At 49.0% G+C, this 18,054-nt stretch overlaps 5 protein-coding genes across 5 annotated transcripts; 1 reads left to right on the top strand and 4 right to left on the bottom strand.

Moving 5' to 3' along the window:
- Positions 1-764: 764 nt before the first annotated feature.
- Positions 765-1,812, top strand: FPRO_15568 (uncharacterized protein; the record flags this gene model as incomplete). The annotated part of the gene is made up of 4 exons (XM_031220098.1): positions 765-803; positions 856-1,317; positions 1,368-1,590; positions 1,643-1,812. The coding sequence occupies 4 exons, from the start codon at positions 765-767 to the stop codon at positions 1,810-1,812; spliced, it is 894 nt and encodes a 297-aa protein (XP_031085791.1).
- Positions 1,813-4,332: 2,520 nt separating this feature from the next.
- FPRO_15569 (uncharacterized protein) lies at positions 4,333-4,764 on the bottom strand (the record flags this gene model as incomplete). Its single annotated transcript, XM_031220097.1, has 1 exon — positions 4,333-4,764. The coding sequence occupies one exon, from the start codon at positions 4,762-4,764 to the stop codon at positions 4,333-4,335; it is 432 nt and encodes a 143-aa protein (XP_031085790.1).
- Positions 4,765-5,291: 527 nt separating this feature from the next.
- FPRO_15570 (related to cytochrome P450 CYP3/CYP5/CYP6/CYP9 subfamilies) lies at positions 5,292-7,030 on the bottom strand (the record flags this gene model as incomplete). Its single annotated transcript, XM_031220096.1, has 5 exons — positions 5,292-5,451; positions 5,527-6,040; positions 6,088-6,627; positions 6,691-6,922; positions 6,977-7,030. The coding sequence occupies 5 exons, from the start codon at positions 7,028-7,030 to the stop codon at positions 5,292-5,294; spliced, it is 1,500 nt and encodes a 499-aa protein (XP_031085789.1).
- Positions 7,031-10,103: 3,073 nt separating this feature from the next.
- On the bottom strand, positions 10,104-11,639 carry FPRO_15571 (uncharacterized protein; the record flags this gene model as incomplete). Its single annotated transcript, XM_031220095.1, has 10 exons — positions 10,104-10,137; positions 10,197-10,279; positions 10,331-10,667; positions 10,715-10,924; positions 10,977-11,017; positions 11,065-11,131; positions 11,185-11,226; positions 11,287-11,385; positions 11,436-11,467; positions 11,529-11,639. The coding sequence occupies 10 exons, from the start codon at positions 11,637-11,639 to the stop codon at positions 10,104-10,106; spliced, it is 1,056 nt and encodes a 351-aa protein (XP_031085788.1).
- A 728-nt stretch (positions 11,640-12,367) lies between these two features.
- Positions 12,368-17,632, bottom strand: FPRO_15572 (uncharacterized protein; the record flags this gene model as incomplete). Its single annotated transcript, XM_031220094.1, has 5 exons — positions 12,368-16,184; positions 16,232-16,523; positions 16,572-17,341; positions 17,398-17,438; positions 17,489-17,632. The coding sequence occupies 5 exons, from the start codon at positions 17,630-17,632 to the stop codon at positions 12,368-12,370; spliced, it is 5,064 nt and encodes a 1,687-aa protein (XP_031085787.1).
- Between the last annotated feature and the right edge of the window lie 422 nt (positions 17,633-18,054).

Here is an 18,054-nt window from a genome sequence, read left to right as displayed (position 1 = left end):
AGCCATGATTCGAATTCCGAGTGCCCGCTTCAAGTGTTTATGATGCCTTTCTCTAAGCGATTGTCAGAGAAACTCCGTCTCAAAGTTTCAGTGTCACAATCATCCACATTCTTGATACACCGCAATGGATGATATTATTGTGAAAGTGAGTTCTGAGAAGATCTTGTGTTGATGGTTGAGAACTGGATAGCTAACAACTGTTCGATGATGAGTTGGCATAAACGGCCGTTCAATCACCACTTGCAGTCTCGTTAATCTTACTTCCGACAAGTATTAAAAAATCACTGGTCTTGAGGACTTTATCCGGCCCGTCACGGATATTGGGCATCAGATTCAGTGCACGGACTTTGGTGCAGTTTCCCATTGAATCGGAATTCCGTGTTGACTCCACCACGTAACCTTGATTAGATATTGCCGATTGGATTAGTACTCTGTAGCCGAATAGCGGGCTGCCTGCTTATGGATGAGTTTCCGGTTCTATTCGGAAGCAATGAGACGATGCGGTATAGACTTTGTAAGCAGTAGACCAACGTGTTCCTTCAGGCGTCAGCGCTAGAGGAAAAGAGACGAGGGAGGGAATCCCACGCGCGGATCTTTACCTTATGAGGAGAGATACACCGTGATAGCCAATCGTCGACTTCATAGAGTGATCCTTATAAGAAACGTCAGAAAAGTATATATAACCATCGAATCATCAGACAAAATCTGGAACTTGCGAAATCTCGTGTGATTGAAGTCTCATCGGAAACATCGATCTATCCACAATGAATCCATCCACCGCAACTATTAACGGTATCACGATCGTATGATATATCTCCTGCATCTTGACTTCACCTTCCAACTAACACTTTGCAGCGAAACCATGCCAAACCCTACGAAGCCATCTCCCCCGAGCGACCTGAGTTATCGCAAGCCGGTCGAACGGTCCTTGTCTGCGGCGGTTCCACAGGCATTGGCCACGCAATTGCACGAAACTATTGCATCGCGGGTGCATCGGCCGTCATCATCTTAGGTCGCCGTGATGATGTTGCCGAAGGGTCCGCTTCCAAGTTGGATGAGGCTTACGCCGGCACCAACGTGACCTGGCGTACCTGCGACCTGTTCAACAGAGACCAGGCAAAACAGCTTTGGGATGACTTGGAGAAGGAAAAGATTTTAGTTGACGTTCTTATTGTCAATGCTGTTGGTCAGCCTGAGCTGAAGCCAGTCTTGGAGCAAGGCGCAGATAGACTCTGGCAAGACTTTGAGAACAACGTCCACGCTCCTTTGTACCTCGTTGAGAGATTCTATAAACAACCGGGTCACACCAAACAAAAGGTTCAGCCTCCGAGATCTACTTACCATATTTGACTGACAGGCCGTTCTAGTTCGTCGTGTCGGTGTCAACTCAAGATATCCATCGTTGGGACAGCGCGCCTCAGATGCCTGGATATCAACTGACCAAGAACTCCTTCGCTGTCGTCTTGCAGCAGATCGCTCGTGACACGCCAGAGTCCAACATGCGCATCATCTCATTCCACCCATCGATTGTGTTTACAGAAGCAGCAAAGAAGGCCGGATACACCGAGGACACTCTACCTTGGTCAGATGGTATGTTTATCTGCCACCTCTATGCTCTGTACCAGTGGCTGACACATCCCAGAGAATATCCCTGGTGGCTTCGCTGTCTGGGCTTCTTCCCCAGAGGCGGAGTTCCTTCACGGTCGTTTCGTCTGGTCTACATGGGATGTAAATGACCTAGCATCTGGAGATCTCAGGAAGCAGATTGACTCGGATCCTTGGCTACTCAAGGTTGGAGTGAAGGGTTTATAGGTTCGTGTCAGGTACTCAAAGCGCTGCATACAATGGTTGTCTGTGCCAGGCCATATTGCTGCCTCTGCCTTCCAATTATCAAGAGATGCACCACTCCTAAAGAGATAGAAACTCATTTAACTCACTATATATGACAACTCTATCATATGATATGGCGAATTGGTGTATAGGGAGACATTAACTATTGATTCGTTTATACCTTTTGAGAGCATACATTCTTTTGCATAAACTCATGTACCGGGTCAAAGTCTTTCACGAGGAGCAAGTCAAATAAACCTACAAGTCAATAATCCAAAGCTCCTAGCCAATTTTGCCTCGCCTCACATGCTGGCTTGGAGGAAAGGCATATAAATATTTATTTTATTGATGAATCAAAGCATCCTCGCCGATAATATTGATAGGATACACGCCTCTGGTATCGAATTATAGAAGAAATTGTTTATGACGAGCCCCCTGATCATCCGTGATCACCAGTCGATGGAATTCCCAAAACTTAAAAATCCTTCCCTCTTAAGCGCTGCAAAAGCGCGGTCAATCACCTCCCGAGGGGCATCTGCGGGAGAATTGATGTCAACATCAAGACTGCATCTCAATGTCCTAGTTTCCTGGTCGTAAGAGCGTTGGTAACGTAGTGCGCCATATTCCCTGAAAGTGTCACGATCTGGCAAGTTACACTGGTATCCTTTGTCCTTGAAGTAGGCGTCCATTTGTATTGTACCTGGTGCTGGTGCAGACATTGTGAGTGTGAGTTTCTGTGTAAGGGTAAAGTGTACGAATTTCAGGGGGTGTTGTGTTGAGGCACGATTGAATGTGTTCATTTGCACTTTGAGTTGTTTCGTCGTCAGTGTTTGCGGACTGAACGGTGCTCATATACCTGCAATAGAGGCTGCTAACAGTATGCAGCACACTTGCTTCACTGCTGTTCCACTGCCAGTGATTCAAGCTCGTGAGGGGAGTTGGTGAAGCACGTAATGCCAAATTAGACTGTGATACCTTCTAGACTACCGTGATCAACAGAAGTCAGACGCTAGTCACAGCGTAGTTCCCTCTTGCACAGCAACTTGAGTATGTCAAACTTAGAAGCTAGCTTGATCCCGATCCATGGCTGCTCAAGGGAAGTGCCAAAGACCGGATATGTGTTACATGGCGGCTCCGTGGTCGATGCAATAATTATTTATTTTGAGCTGTGGTTCTGTGCATTTCTCGGCCGCTTCAAATGGATACCACTACCAAAGATGCATCAACCTCATGGGGTTACTCCGCAGCATACACGAGCTAAATATATGACATTAGAGGAAGTTTCGTCTTTTGAATACTTAAAGATACAGGTCCTCACTGTACGCCGATATAAGCGACTTAATCTGTTTGAGAAACCATGAGTTATATGAGCCAGACAGTCCTGCTGTTAATGCAGTCTCAAACGTTACGGGTGACTGGAGAGATACTACTTCTATTAATCACTAGATGCCTGTAAGAGGCTGACGTTCTTTTTCACTGTCGTAGATATAACAAATACGCGATTTGAGTCTCTTTGTCCCGAGTTAAGTTCTCTTCCTGATTTTACAGAAGAAACTGCTCATGTACTGTCAAATGCTCATCCACGACAAAGATGCGATAGTAGTACCAGCCATTAAAGACGCCCATCTTCTCAAGAACTCCCCAAAGGAACTCCTTTGACTTTCTAGGGGATTTCATGGGTGAATTGACAGTGTAAAAGAGAGTGAATTTAAGTAACCCGGTTTGAGGGTCATACATCTGCCCGTAAAGCGTTGCGCCACAAGCCTTAGCGAAAGCATCTTTTTTCGGTACCTCGGACTTTGTTTGGTAGGGCATGAAGTGGGCTTCTAGTTGAATCAGGCGCGGGGCTGGGGCTAGCATCGTGTAGAATATGTTTCTTTGTGCGAGGATGAAAACAAAAGGTTATGCTGGGGGGCTGTGTTCGCGCGTGTTTGAATGAGTTACTACACGACCTTTTCCAAATGCCTCGACACACATGGAACCCAGCACATTTATATAGGCACCGCGAGAAGTTTTGTTCGTCGGATGGACGTGGTCGGTCCAAGAACAGTGACAGAACTTGTCAAAGACGGATAGTGAAGCACCAAAAGCCAGGTTGACTAAGGAACTTTCGACGCCACTGTGATTCAAAGAATCAACAGCACGTTCAGTGAAAGCTCCCATCACACTAAGGAATCTTAATACTGATTCATGAATATAGAGATGAGTATAACAGCGTTGAATTGAAGCGCTTCACTGCCCCTGCAATTATTGCAGCGATTTCTTCAGAGTGATGAAGGAATCTATCAGCACTCCTCCGGCTCAAGCGGAATTATTTACTCCTTCCGTGGATGTGCTCTGTCTCTCCTTTGCATTACGCTAGAATCTCAGCCAGGTTATGGAACATCCGTATTCAGCAAGATTTCTCGTGCCCAAGTCGTCTTCGACAAGAGAAATGGAAAGCCAATCGCAACCATGCCGAATAATATGTAGTATTCTTTCCTCCTACTTCAAAATATCGTCCTAATCACTTCGGTTGAGGAAGTTGAGGTTTTGCCCGATAGTTGTCTCTTTGGATGAAACACTCGCGGTGAAGGGAAAGAGACGATCGAGAAACTCCTCCAAAGTCGGCATGATGAAAACCTTGAGCAATCGTTCGTCGTCCAAACAATCGAAAACCTCTCCCATGCTGGCCATGAGAAATACCCCCTGAACATCCCACTTCTCCAAGATCTTCTCTTTTCGTAACAGATCCCACAGTTCATCCTTCACCTTGGTTGCGTTATCGAAGTTGTCATAAACTTGGAACTTGAGTAGCTTGGCTTTTGCATCGTATTCGTGAGCTGATCTTCGTGCGTATCTATGCTTCTTGAAGATATCCGCTTTTGGTGGTTCAGCCTGCGTCGTCTTTGCCATAAAATGGGTTTCCATCATTGCGTAGATCGTTCCTACCATATTGGCGGCGATGATGCCAGGTTGACAACTGATTGATCAAAAGGTTTGCGGTAGGTTTGCTCAGATACGGAATCGAGCCCGTACAAATATGCGAGTTTGTTGTCCATCTTCCTTTCCGTCTTGCCGACTCACGGGTCCTTCATATACTGGTCTGTTAATTGGCTGGTCATAAAAGGGGTCTCCAGGCACCATCAAGTCCGTGATTGAAGGCATTGAGGAGTATTGAGACCAATTCAGTGTATAGAAAGTCCATGATGGTGTCAAAATCCACTGTGATTCATTGGGTAGGCGAGTAGAGGAGCTGATAGAGAGGACGTGTGAACATCACTGCTTGATCTGAGTCATGTAAGGAGAATGATTTGATAAATATGCTTCAATACTGGAGTGTGTAAATACAGTATAATACCCTAGGCCGCAAAAGAGCAAGAATACCCATTGATACCATTCAATTTTGATCCTAGTATCTGCTTAGAATCCTTCACATGAATCTGCAAGCTGTTGTAAGATCCACAGTGCATAACGCATCCCTATCTCTTCACAGGCACAAGCTTCACATCCAAGTTAACCTTTTGCCACAGGGAATACGTCTTTTGATCTGCAATCCAATTCTTGCATTTGGGTTGCAGCTCAAGATCAAAGTTCCACAGCAGCCGGGCGAGGATAAGACGCATCTCGGCATATGCCAGACTTTTCCCGGTTAGAATCTTTCTCCACGAAACCTATCTATTTCTTTCAAGTTGCAAGGGGAAGGCAAGGACTTACTTTTTTCCAAGGCAGTTGCGGGCACCGTGAGAGAAAGGTTGAAACGCGTCCTTCTGATCCGCAGCAAATCGAGGGTCGCCCAACCAGCGCTCCGGGTGAAACACATCCGGGTCGTGGAAATTCTCCGCCGACCGGAAGGTGGCCCATTGGTGGATTCCGACCGATGTTCCGCCCTTGACGAACTGACCGCAGATTATTTCTCCAGACAACGGAGTCTGGCGCGGGAAGGTGCTGGGCACAGGCGGATACATGCGTAGTGATTCCTCTAGCACGGCGTTCAGATAGGTCAGTGGGGCTGTATTCTGGAGGTTGATGTCTGCCTCATCGGTAAACGATGAACGGATCTCCTGTTTGAGTGTCTCGAGGATTGGTGGATTTGTTAATAGCAGATAGGTTGCTCCAGAGAGTAGTGTGGCGGTGGTTTCACTTCCAGCGATAATCAGGAATGAGGCTCCTACGTAAAGCTCGTCGATACTCATACCCTTCTCGTCATTCGCCTGTAGTATATAAGACACTTTTAGAGAATATTAGCTTTTGTCTAAAAGTAAGGAAAAAGCTTACTGAAATCACTCCGATCAGTGTCTTGCTCGACTCGCCTATTAACTTTATCTCGGCTGAAAATGAATTGATACTTGCGTTCTTCGAGGAGATGGCGGGGAATTAACATCTTGCCGAGATAGTTCAGCGGCGGAGGGAACCTCCGAGCCGCTCGGATCCAGTTCCCACTGCGGACCAAGGAGAAGATGCCAGTGATCCACCTGTGCAAGATACCTTCTTCCAGACACCCAAAAGACTCACCGAAAGCGAGGTCTCCGATCACGTCAAAGGTGGTGAAGTTGAACCATCTGACCATGTCCACGATGGCCGTGGTCGGGTTGGCTGCCCGCTCGTGGAGCTGCTGCATCAGAAGATCGGCGTACTTCTGTAGCAGGTCCTCCTGACTGCGGAGCGCCTTTTCCGAGAATGCATGCGACTGAAGACGTCGCATTCGCCGATGGTCATTATCGCCAGCTATCTGGATATGATCGGCGCCATTGACTGTTTGGTTGAAGAAGGATCGGTCTTTTTCAAAGCTGCCAACTCGACCTTTGGTGCGGTGGCCTGAACAGCGACAGTGACCAAGGTTAGCTTATGGCTCTAACAGGACAGGGTCATGTATCTTACCGCAAATATCTCTCCATGCTTGAGCTGTATTGTACGAGAGTTCGTCCGGTGCAATACGGACGGTTCCGCCGTACTGATCGTGCAATTCCTTGGTTTTGGTGTGCATCACACCTTGGAGATCCCAGTAGATCTGGTACAGACGTGTTGCACGGGCCAAAAAGGGTCCAGGATATGAGCGAAGCGGGTGGAAAAAGACATTGTAAATACCTTTCACCACCAACCCGATTAGAACCTATTGTTTTTGTTATTTCGAGTCAAGGTCATAAGCAAAATAAACGGGACATACGGCCGCCAGCACATATGCCGGGAAGAGAACAGTGACGTTAGGAGATAAAATCATCTTTGTTTGTCTTCACTCGGTTGGTTTCTTCCAAGACTGGGCAGTTGCAGATCGTTGTATTTATAGACAAGGGAATCTATAGTCAATTTGCTATAACCGTTGGCGAGACCGGAATACTTGCCGGTTCCGATGAAACATGTCTTTGACTTGGGCCCTCGTCTTGTCCAAGGAGATGCAGGACACGGTGCAAGGTCGGCTCTCTCAAAGTCCGAGCACGATGCATCTCAGCGTCTGAAAGCCGAAATCCGGTTCCTCCTACACTTCATTGGCGAGCTCGAAACGAAAAAGGCGGGGGCTGTGTGGGGGCATGGAGGATCAACAGCATTCGCTTCGAAAGGGGTCAAAACGTCACAGACCACCTCGTCTCAATACGGGACACATCCCGTATGGATCGTGGAGTACGGCAATTCGGCAGTACTTTCCCCGATCTCTCTGTTTCACCCCAATAAGACATAGGTCATATGCCTCCCACCTTTCTAATCTTCTCTTCACTCTACGCCACATCGATTATCGCATCTGCAAAATTAGCAGTTCTGGTGTCATATACATCGAGGACAGAAAACACAATGGAATTCAGCACACAAGTAGTACATAGACGTGTTAAACCACAGATTTAGAGATCAGTAACTAGTAGCACGGCGTGTTTTTGGCTCTGTAACCAGTTTAAGAAATTAATACCTTAGTAATTACATACTGTGTTGTCTTGACTTCTCTCTAAGATTATAAGCTTAAACTTTAACTAAGTTCTGTCTGTCTGTGCTAATTTAAGATCTTAGCTTTAAGTGAAAATAAAGGTGAAAGTATAACTTAGCTTAAACTTAAAAGTTATAAAGTCTTAACATAAAGACAAATCAGTTCTCTTTCCTCCTTGTCGTGCTTCAGTATAGAGCAGACACAGTTATCACCAAAGGCCTTTAGCCATATCCAGACTTCTTCGGGCCAGGGAAAGAAGAGCCCAGCGGTGCCAATAAACAAGTCTGCAGATCCGCAGGACATTGTTCTGAGAGCTCAATGACTCTGCAGGGTCCACGCGGCAGAAATATCACTCGAAATCCGTTTCACGGAGAAGCGGAAGCACTTGGCGCCATTGTCGGGCTGTATGCCCACCTCCTGCAGATCCTACTAAATCAGGAACTGCACGGGCAAGCGTTGCGCGAATCACAACCAAGGAGTTACGCCGGCCATTTTAAGTACAGGATCAACGGGTAAGACAAGGCATTTAAAAGAGACACGGCCACTGGTGAGTGAAGCAACCATGGGAACTCGGATGAGGCCCAAGTCTACTTGTGTTCCTTTTTCCTCATCGATCACAAATCCGTGATGCCAGAATGGCTGTAATGGCTTGTATAGTTAATAAGAAATACTTCATTAAAAGGATAATACTTTATTTATTTACTGATAAGTCCTCACTACTTGTAGGCAGAAGATGTTCTTATCTCATTTATACAATATGTAAAATTTCCCTATAAACCACGGCAGATAAGCATGGTCGGCCCAGGCAGCCAACTGCCTCAGTCCCGCCACAATTTGATAAGTTTCCACGACTGTAGAAGTACTACCGAATTGGTATCTCTTCCACAGTGTCGTCTTTTGGCCTTGGCGCGTTGATAAAACGAGGAGCCATCTATGTCCCTGGACAATGACAGCGGGGATAAACTGCAACCGTGATAAGGCGTCGTCCGCTCGTTTTTTCTGCTGGTCAATCGAGCTTTCACCGCCCAGCGCCCGAGATAGCGACGACCTGAGGAATGCCCATTGAGCGGCCTGCCAGACTCCCACCTGTAGCTCAGCTGCATCGGAATTGCTTCCTGCCTTTGTGTCAATGCCCAGCAATATCGGATGCGTCTGTAACCGTTGAAAGTCGGTATGGTTGACGGATCTGGTTGGGGTTGTGCGACAGAAATCCTCGTAGGACTTAACTGTCTCATTGTTTTGTTGTTTTGAGTCAGCGTAGACGCAAAACTCAACCATCTTGGAGCTAATTGACCTTGGCAGCCAGTTCTTGTGTGGACGAGCCGTATAACTGTTGCAACGAGTCAGCAAGGGATTAAATCAAGACAGGCAAATGAATGGGCTGCTTGCCTGGTAGTAATGTGAAAGAGTCCTCCAATTTTCTCCCCTGGCTCCCTGAAACTTGCTTGTAGCAAACGAAAATGAACCTCGTCGTTCCAGCCAGCCTCTTCATGCTTGGAATCAATGCAGTCTGTGGTCCAGCTGCAGACCAACTCGATCTCTCTGGCTGATGGAATACGACCAGGAAGGTGAGCAAAGGCACTCGAATCTTTGAAAGCCGAGTCCCAGTCGTCTAGGTCGTCTTGTTTTATACTGTGGCTTTGTACAACTTGGTCGCGCATATCTTGGGGCAGGATGCCTTTGCAATTACCGATGCGTCGCATGGTGCGCAACAGAGAAGCTGCCTCTGTATTCGGAAGTGCTATAAGAACATTAACGTTGAGTGCTTCGGTCTCCAAACCTCCCTCTTCAAGACGAAGTTCCAGAAATTATCTCTTCAACGGCGATGTAGAGCGAGTGCGACCAGAAGCGCTGGAGCTGACGGGCGATGATGCTTTGACTGGCTAGGGTTGGCCCGAGATCTGCATCTTCGTGTGTGTGTAGTCATTTCCTCTTATTAGTGGGTGTTTGGGGGCTCTCATTGTCCATACCGAGTATCGAGAGTGATGAGAGTGGGCTTAGCTCCTGCGCTTGTACTGAGTTGTTGCCCTTGCGTTCGCGGGTTGGTGATGTTGGTGCTGACTCTGGTTTATCCATATCTTGCGAGAGTTTATGGGAATAGATCTGGGGTATATCTTCAATCCATTCGAATAACCTGTCTTCTGTTGCCATGATACGTACGTACTTTTCATTTCGTTCTAGATTTAAATATTCATTGTAGGTCAAGCTGTTGATGTTGACATTGCATGGTGGGGCCAACCTCGGGATTCCTGCCTGAGGCAAAAACCTCACTCCATTCTACTTCACTTCACTAGACGTTCGCTCACCATCCAGTCTTTTGTCTTTGCACCCGTAATCTCGACAAGATTCCCATGAAGCATTCATGTGTTTCACTAGCATTTCAAGCCTCGGGTTTCTGTCCATAAAATACAGTACTGCGTCCAGAACTAGGTCAGTATATGTTTTCGATCTTTCAAAGCCAATCTCGACTTACACATCAAGATACGCATGCAGAGCTGGGTTGGTCAATTCTTTGCGCATATCGGCCAAGAACAGTTGAGCATCTTCATATTTCCACTAGCCCCATTAGCGAATTTCCCAGATGATCCGGCATCTGCTCAAACTTACGCCCAGCATTTCCGTCAAGCCACGGATCGAGAAACCCTCGAGGCCTTGAAGAAGGAAATGGCGATTCCAAGCACCCCACTGCTTGAGAGTCTTGTCCTTCGGCCAAGTTCCAATAGGTACCTTGATCCTTCGACCCGAAACATTGATGAATCCTGCATCAGAGATGGACTGCTGCATCTTGTCATCCCAGAAGAAGGATTTGCCTGTCAGAGATTCAATCTTCTTGAAAACCTCTACCCACTTATGTAGCGGTGACTCAGGCTTCAGGGTATCGTCGTCACACTTTGAGTTGCCCCAAAGCTCAACGCTCTCCACCCAGCCACCAGGCTTAGTATGCCTACAGAATTCAGAAGCAGCTCATATCGCTTTCAACAGTAAACGTACTTGAATGCCTTGCGGTAAAACTCGGTCCAGTCGGGAAGACAGCCAATCATTGAGCGAGCATGGATGAAGTCAAAGGTGTCTTCGGGATAAGTCCATTCATTTGTGATATCGTCAACCTCGAATCTGCAGTTGGGAGGCACAAAGCTTGGCTGGATGGGAGAAAGGTCGACGCCGAGAACATCAGCCGAAGGATGCTCGTCAGCGAACTCACTGACTTTGTTAGTCTTATCATTACAAACAGGCTTCGCCTATGTGGACTCACATTGCCCAGATACCAGTTCCACATCCTATGTCAAGGACTTTCTACCTCTCAGTTAGAGGACGTTGATACATTTCGGGGTGTTGCTTACCTGAGGGTTGTCGCCAATGGGTGCTTCGTATAGCGAATTGCCGAGGATGATTCTGTACACCTCGTGCCTGTTGGAACGTGTCAGAAGGTTAAAAGTACTTGTCATCCATGTTTTCCGTACATCAAGTCTTCGGCTTCTTGTTGACGATCATCATTGGGAGCCCTTGAAAAAACCTTGTAAGTCGACTAGAACACCAGAGAGAATGCGCCTTTGATAACTCACCAATACGACCCATCTTGGTATGCGTGGTATCGACGTCCATTTTCCCACTTGAATGCCATAATCGACGAACGGAGGGACTCGGTATCCGTAATGCCGGTGCTACAGTCCTATCAATGATACTGAAAGCCTGAGGACTGATGTTGACTCACGATTTCGAGTAAGAAGAATCCGAATCATCATCCTGTTACCCAAGGCTCTCATCAGTATCCAATCGCGCCAGAAATATCATTGCCTGATCATACAACTTCAATTGCCGCTTGCTCTTCAGCGACCTGGCCCACCGCAGCAGGGGATTGGGGTCCCGGAGGTGACTTGGTAGGAGACCTAGACTTTTGCGACTTTGGGGACGACATTTTCGTACAATATTCGCACCGGATATGCTAAAAGTGTCGGATTGAGATTAAACTTGGCGCCGTCGAAAACTAAAAGAGGGATTAAAAAGTAACAACAGACCGCTCGTATGTTGGTTGATGAGGGGTTTCCACTGCATCCCTGTCGAGGCCATTACGAACCAACGCATGCATGTAGTCTTGGGTTACATTCCGTGGCGGAAGTGTCAATCAACCGTTGGGTGCTAATCATTATGGGAATGGGGCTGCGGATCATTACCAACATGCAGCTAAGCAATGTAAAGGTCAGATCATATACACTAGTGTCTTGACTAGATATGTATTGCTGATGGCTTTGGGTTTAGTTCTGAGACATGCGTACAGAGAACACTGCGGGAATATGCAGAGACCTGCAAGCCCTTGCATTGTGACAGTGATAGTGACAGGGTTCGCATACGAGAAATTTCGCTGCAGGGCTAAATACATGGACGAACCAACCAACCAATAGCTTGCAGGTCTTATGCCCTCGGCTTAGATGCCTCAGTATGGAAAGGATTTCCCGCTTCAGGTGCCAAAATACCTCCACTTATCGGCCCGTGTATTCGTCAAACTGTCAAGCTTATAATTGCTCCCAATATCGATTTCACATGCGATCTGTGGAGCCCCTCACCTGATGGCTAAAGCGCAGTGGCTGAGAACTAAACTGGCTTATCCGAGTACTGTTATCTGTTGAGCGACTATACTGCAGGTTTCTACCATGTAGGTGGGATAAAAGACCGCCTTTCACCCGCCAAAGCTCCCAGCTTGAACGCCAACAGCCTGCCAGCCGACTGTTCCCTCGAATGGCCAGGATCGATAGACATCCTCTTCGATGCACTCCTATTGCTCGACACGGACCTATTCCTTCTAAGATCCATGGCGCTCGAAGCCGAGATGAAGCTCTGTCGGGACGAAACAGACTCCCCACGCGACCGACGATTCAGGCCCTCGAGCTTGAGCTTCAAAGCCATGCTAGTCTCATATGGTCGAGATCGGGGAGTTGGGGCGAAGGATTCAGCGATGGAGCCTGTGACAGAGCTACCACTGAATGAGCTACGACGAGATTGGGCAGTTGTGCACGATGCTGAAGATGGGACACTCTCATCGTCTGGGATGGACTTTAACCGTTCCATGAGTGGTTGAGGGTTGGCGATAACCAATTCGTCGGCTTCTTCGAAAGAGATGAAGCTGATTGAAGTGCACTTCGTCGGTGCACTCAATCGAGAAGCTGAGCAAGACATCATCTCATAACCACCCATAATTCTCATGCGTGCAGTGATCATCTGGTCCTTGCAGGCAAGCAGCGCGTTAGGGTCCAACTCAAGGGCTATCTTAAGTTCTAGTGGCTTGAAACGACTAGGGCTCGCGTCCATTGTGGCTAAGCTCTCGGATTTCTGGAGATCTGGCTTTTCGTTCATCGCGATAGCCTTTTGAAGATCCTCCAGCTGTAGTTGATTTGGCATACTACTCAATCGGCGAATGGCTTTTTCGTTCTTCTTCATGAAGTTTCCCATGTTCTCAACTGCCCCGACGTTCAGTCGCGACGCAGATGATGCGACCGCGCCGTCCTTGCCGAGGGTGTTGACTCTCTCATGGTGAACATCATTGACAGTGGCTGGTTGGGCGATTGTCGTTGGTGACTCCACAGTCGAGGAAGTGATCACATGCTTGATCTGCGAGAGGATGTTGTCAAAGGTTGTTTTCTCCAAAGACTTCGCATTGATGTAGTACGACTCAGATTGGCCGTTCAACGGGGCCTCACTGCTCCGCGATCGGGTCATGACAAAGAAGGTTCCATCACGGATGCATCGCCTGACAAAAGCCCATCGGGTTCGGGCTGGATTATGCTCGAGCTCGGGTTGATACACAGAGAGACGTGCCAACTGAGTGTAAAACATTGCCAGTCGATGTGCCATCCTCTCGAGTGTTTGCAAAAGGAACGACGACAAAGCAGCCACTGGCGTAGAGTCCGAGTTCGACCCATCGAAAGAATCGAGGACAGTCGCGATGCTCTCGAAAGCGTCCATGCCGTTGCAGGCCTCTTGTCGAAGATCTTCCAAGAGCTCAATATCAAGCTGTACGCATTTCGCTGTGAAATCGAGGACTCCTCGCTCTTGGAAGCGCAGCTCGGAAGACGGGTCGCAAACGAAATCCCCAAGAGCACTGATCTCTTTCGCACTGCGGACTGCGTCACTACCCGACTTGGCGCGGGCGATGGTACCCAGAATGTCTGGTAGTTTGGAAGCGGCACCTGGTCCCCCGGAGTTGGCGAAGTTGAACGAGAGGCGAAGAACCAGTTCTTCCAACTTGGATCCAAACAGAGCAGCGAAGCCACCTTGTAGCAAGCGATTCTGGTAATCATAGAAGGTTCGAATGGCGATCGTGTTTGGAAGGCCTTCGCGGAGCCAGATGTTGCTGATACCGTTGGGATCATACGCAGATGGAGAGTCAATGGACTCCCCCATGATGTCGTTCATCTCAAACTGGTGAGCCACAAGCGTCTCAACGGTGACCCTCAAGTACGAAGCCCAAAGATCATGAAGTGTAGAAACGTCGCCATCACGATAGTCGGGCTTGGGAGCCAAGTGGCCAATGAAGTACCGTGTCAGAAGACTCGACACCTCGGGGTTGTTGGTATGTGCAAGATTGTCGAAGGAATTGGTGCAGTCAACACCTGCGTTGGACTTGATGATGAGAGTGCCACCGGGGTGCATGGGACAGAAGTCAGTGACGTCGTAAACACTTCCATGCACAGCGATCCACATTCGAGACCCTTGGCGATGACCAGTGTGCAGAGCGAGGTTCGAAAGGGAGATAGTGGGAAGATTGCAGGGGAGGGCCTTGGGAGACATGAAGACGTCCAGCATGAAGCGACGCTCTGCAAAGGCCTTGTTGATGATCAGGTCGACAGTCTCCATGGTTGCTGTGCGGTAGTTATACATTGCCTTTCGGATACCGCTCATGACCGAGTCAAAGACAGACACCGAGCCACAAACGTACAAGTGACCACCCAAACCACCCTGCTTCTTTGACATGACCATGTCGCAGATCGTGTTGCCCTGCTCGACGATGAGGCTGTCGATGTATCGAGAAGGTGTCGGCTTCTCTACGAGATCCCGTGCGACACTATCATATGCCAAACCATTACGATCTCTGGAGAAGGCAAGATGGACCTCCATGAAGCCCATGTTGACTAGCTTCCGCAGCTCAGCCTCATAGCAGAACTTCTCACGGGATTGGACTCCTAGGTACAGAAGGTTGCGCCCACCTGACAGGCCTGATGTCGCTAGCCGATGCTGCCAGAAGCTGCGGAAGGGAGCGATGCCACTACCTCCGGCGAAGAAAGCGCAAGGAACCATTTTATCGATGGGAAGTTGGAAGGCGACCGGTCGAGAGACTCCGATCAGGACTTCGTACAACAGACTATTCTCTGGGGATAAGGGACGAGGGTTGAAGAAGCCACTTGCGACACCGGCTCTTGTGATAGTCTGTCCCTGCGAGAAGATTGGGGACAGCTCGTACTCGGCGCGGGAGATTGTAAGGTCGACGGTGCCAGGGAGCAGGTCGTTGTTGTGACTAGAGATTGAGTACGTTCGGGGGACTTCAAGCTGAACGAGGTCGGACAACCAGCTGAGGTCTTGGAGATTGAAAGCCCTATTCCAAATGTGGCTTGGTGTATCGAGAACGGCCTTTTGAAGAAGATCGCCCAAGGATCCACGGACGGGCCATTCCTCTGTAGCGAGAACTTGGAGCACAGTGTTGGATGAAGCGTGAAGGAGCTCGTGGACCTTCACGGTAAGCTCCTTTGTGATTGGAGCGAGGTGACCTCGACGGAGGATATCGATGACGGTGAGTTGTCTGTGTGCGGTTCTCGTAACTGTAGAGAGGTGGCGTTCAAATCGCGACCAAGTCCCTGTAGTGTCGACTGGTTCCCTAACGTGTTGATCGAGGCCCAGAGCAGCAACCATCTTGGCGCACTCCTCCCAACTGTTGAGAGGCATGACAGCCACACGATCTCCAGGCGCAAAAGTGATACCGGTATCTCGGATATCCAGGGTGACCATAGCAGTTGACCGGCTTGTATCCTGATCAATCGAAGAGCAGCTCGCAATCTTAGCCATATACCGACACTCCTCAAAAGTCCCCCTCATCGAATGCGGTTCCATGGCAAGCTTGCCCCGGAAAGGCTCAAGACGTTCTTTCATAGCATCTGAGAACTGACGGTGCGTCTCCTCCCAAGGCCTTGTCGCATCAGCAGCACCGGAAAGACCGTTGGTGGCTGTTCGTCCTGTCTTGGCTGCGACTTCGAGGATACCGAAGACTTTGTAGCGATGAACGCCCATAAAACCACGCTCACCGGCGTAGGCTTCTACGATGCCCTCGAGGACACCCATTAGGCGTGGGTCGCCGGATCTTTGAACGAATTCGGGGATGGAGTAGTGGTATTGGATTGCGGCGATGAAGGCACGGTGGTTGGAGGGGAGCCACGCTCGAAGATGAAGAGCTTCAACGCCAAGAAAGGATGCGTGTCTGTATATTATCAGCAGTATTCCTTGGGCATTCAAGCATCGACTTACGTCTTTCGGCCTAAGAAGGCATCCATCACCAAATATGGAGGAAACTGCAAGCCCGAAGCAGCGGGGACTCGCCTGGACAACGGCGATGAGAAGAGTCCCCATCGAACCCATTTGTCGGCCGATACGTAATTGTCGCCTGCGTTGGGGTTGGGTGATATGCTGTGAAAGGCGTTTGGCATTCGCTCGAGGATCTCTTTCAAGCGGATCATTTCGTGGAGAAGACCTTCGATGTTGCCGGTCATGACGTGTTCTTGGCAAGCGGCGATGGCATCGGGGCCATGTTGGAATGAGGCTGTTGGGAGTGTTAGTAGGCGAGCTGTAGTGGAAGAGAAAAACCTACCAGAGGTATCGGCGCATCCTTTCAGAAATGCGACCTCGGCCCTCTCGCCGAACATGGGCCATCGAAGATCAGTGTTGTCGAAGCGCGCAAGATATGGGGTATTGGATTTGATGTCTCTGATCTTGAGGTTGTAGGAAGCTTGGTCGGGAAAAGAGAGGTGGGGCAGGGTTCTTCCCATTCTCCGCGAGACCTGGTAGTATGGAAGAGCTATGCATAGAGGGATACCCTCGAGCTCTTCGCAAAGATCATCGCCCATCGGACATTGCGGCTTCGTTGTCACGCCTTCTGTGATAGCAAGTCCATCCTTTCCATCATGCTTATCCTCAAATCGATAAATAGAACAAAGCATACCGAGCGCTACCACAGCGCCCCAAAGAGCTTGATCAGGAATGTTTTCCTCCGTACCTTCAACAAGCGGCAGCGCAGCGACTGCTTCTCGCACTCTTCCTCGAGCGCAACATCCCGGCATGCGCTCACAGAGATCAGACCAAATACGACCCGGGGATCTCGCAAGCGCAGCGATGGGTTCTTCGTAATCTGGCGGGCAGAAGCCGTGCTCGACGCTGAGGTATCCATCGCGCCATCCTGTCTGGGGACCGATTTCCTGGGCGCGCTGGAGGACTTGTCGTGCTGGTGCGCCGAGGGCGATGGCGAGGAGATCGTGGTCGCTAGCGTTCATGGCATCGAGTTCTTGTTGGCTCTTGACGGAGTCGACTTCTTCGCGGGAGGGATAGTCGGCGTAGAGGAGTTCGTTGATCGTCTTTCGTTCTCTGTTCAATTGCATGTCAGCCTTGTTGTGACCTGCCCTGTTCCTTGAACATCCTACCTTGCGCGAAGCCATTCTTCTGTATCGACCCCCCTCGGAATCTACATATCCAGTCAGTACCTCTCCTCAATATCCGTTCACCTTCACTCACATCAAATGCAGCATGAAGATCCCCAGGTTGCGCCGCCGCCGAAAACGCACAGCCTCGTCGCGTCTGCCCCGATCTCGAAGAACCACCACCGACTGGACACTCTCCCCCCACTGACCCCGACACCGGACAAGACGAAATCGACATGACTGAATTAAAACGATTGGCCAATTAATAAAAGCACAAATAAGGCCACCAGGGCAAAGAAAGGAAATACACAAAACAAACACAAACAAAAAAGCCACCAGGGCTGAGCAAAAAACGTACGACAATCGAACGACGAAAAAGCGAAGGTTTGGAAAGATACACTTCCGTGATAAGAGCGGGAATAAAATTTTCAAGTCGGCGGTATCATATACGTATGAGATGGATGTCTGCGGCAAGTGGGAGACTGGCGAGTTGAGACGTGTTTCAGGATGGTAGCACTAAGACTAGACGGAAACATGCCAAGCCAGCCAACAGCTCCACGACGCAGTGTCGCAACTAATATTAAGCTTAAATTGAGGGATGAGACGATAACTGTGACATGACAAGACGCTGGTGCACCCGGGACGACGAGATTCCGTCTG

This window comes from Fusarium proliferatum (assembly GCF_900067095.1).
Source record: "Fusarium proliferatum ET1 genome assembly, contig: FPRO_scaffold009, whole genome shotgun sequence".
Classification (NCBI taxonomy): domain Eukaryota; kingdom Fungi; phylum Ascomycota; class Sordariomycetes; order Hypocreales; family Nectriaceae; genus Fusarium; species Fusarium proliferatum.
This window is presented reverse-complemented; position numbering and strand designations above follow the sequence as displayed.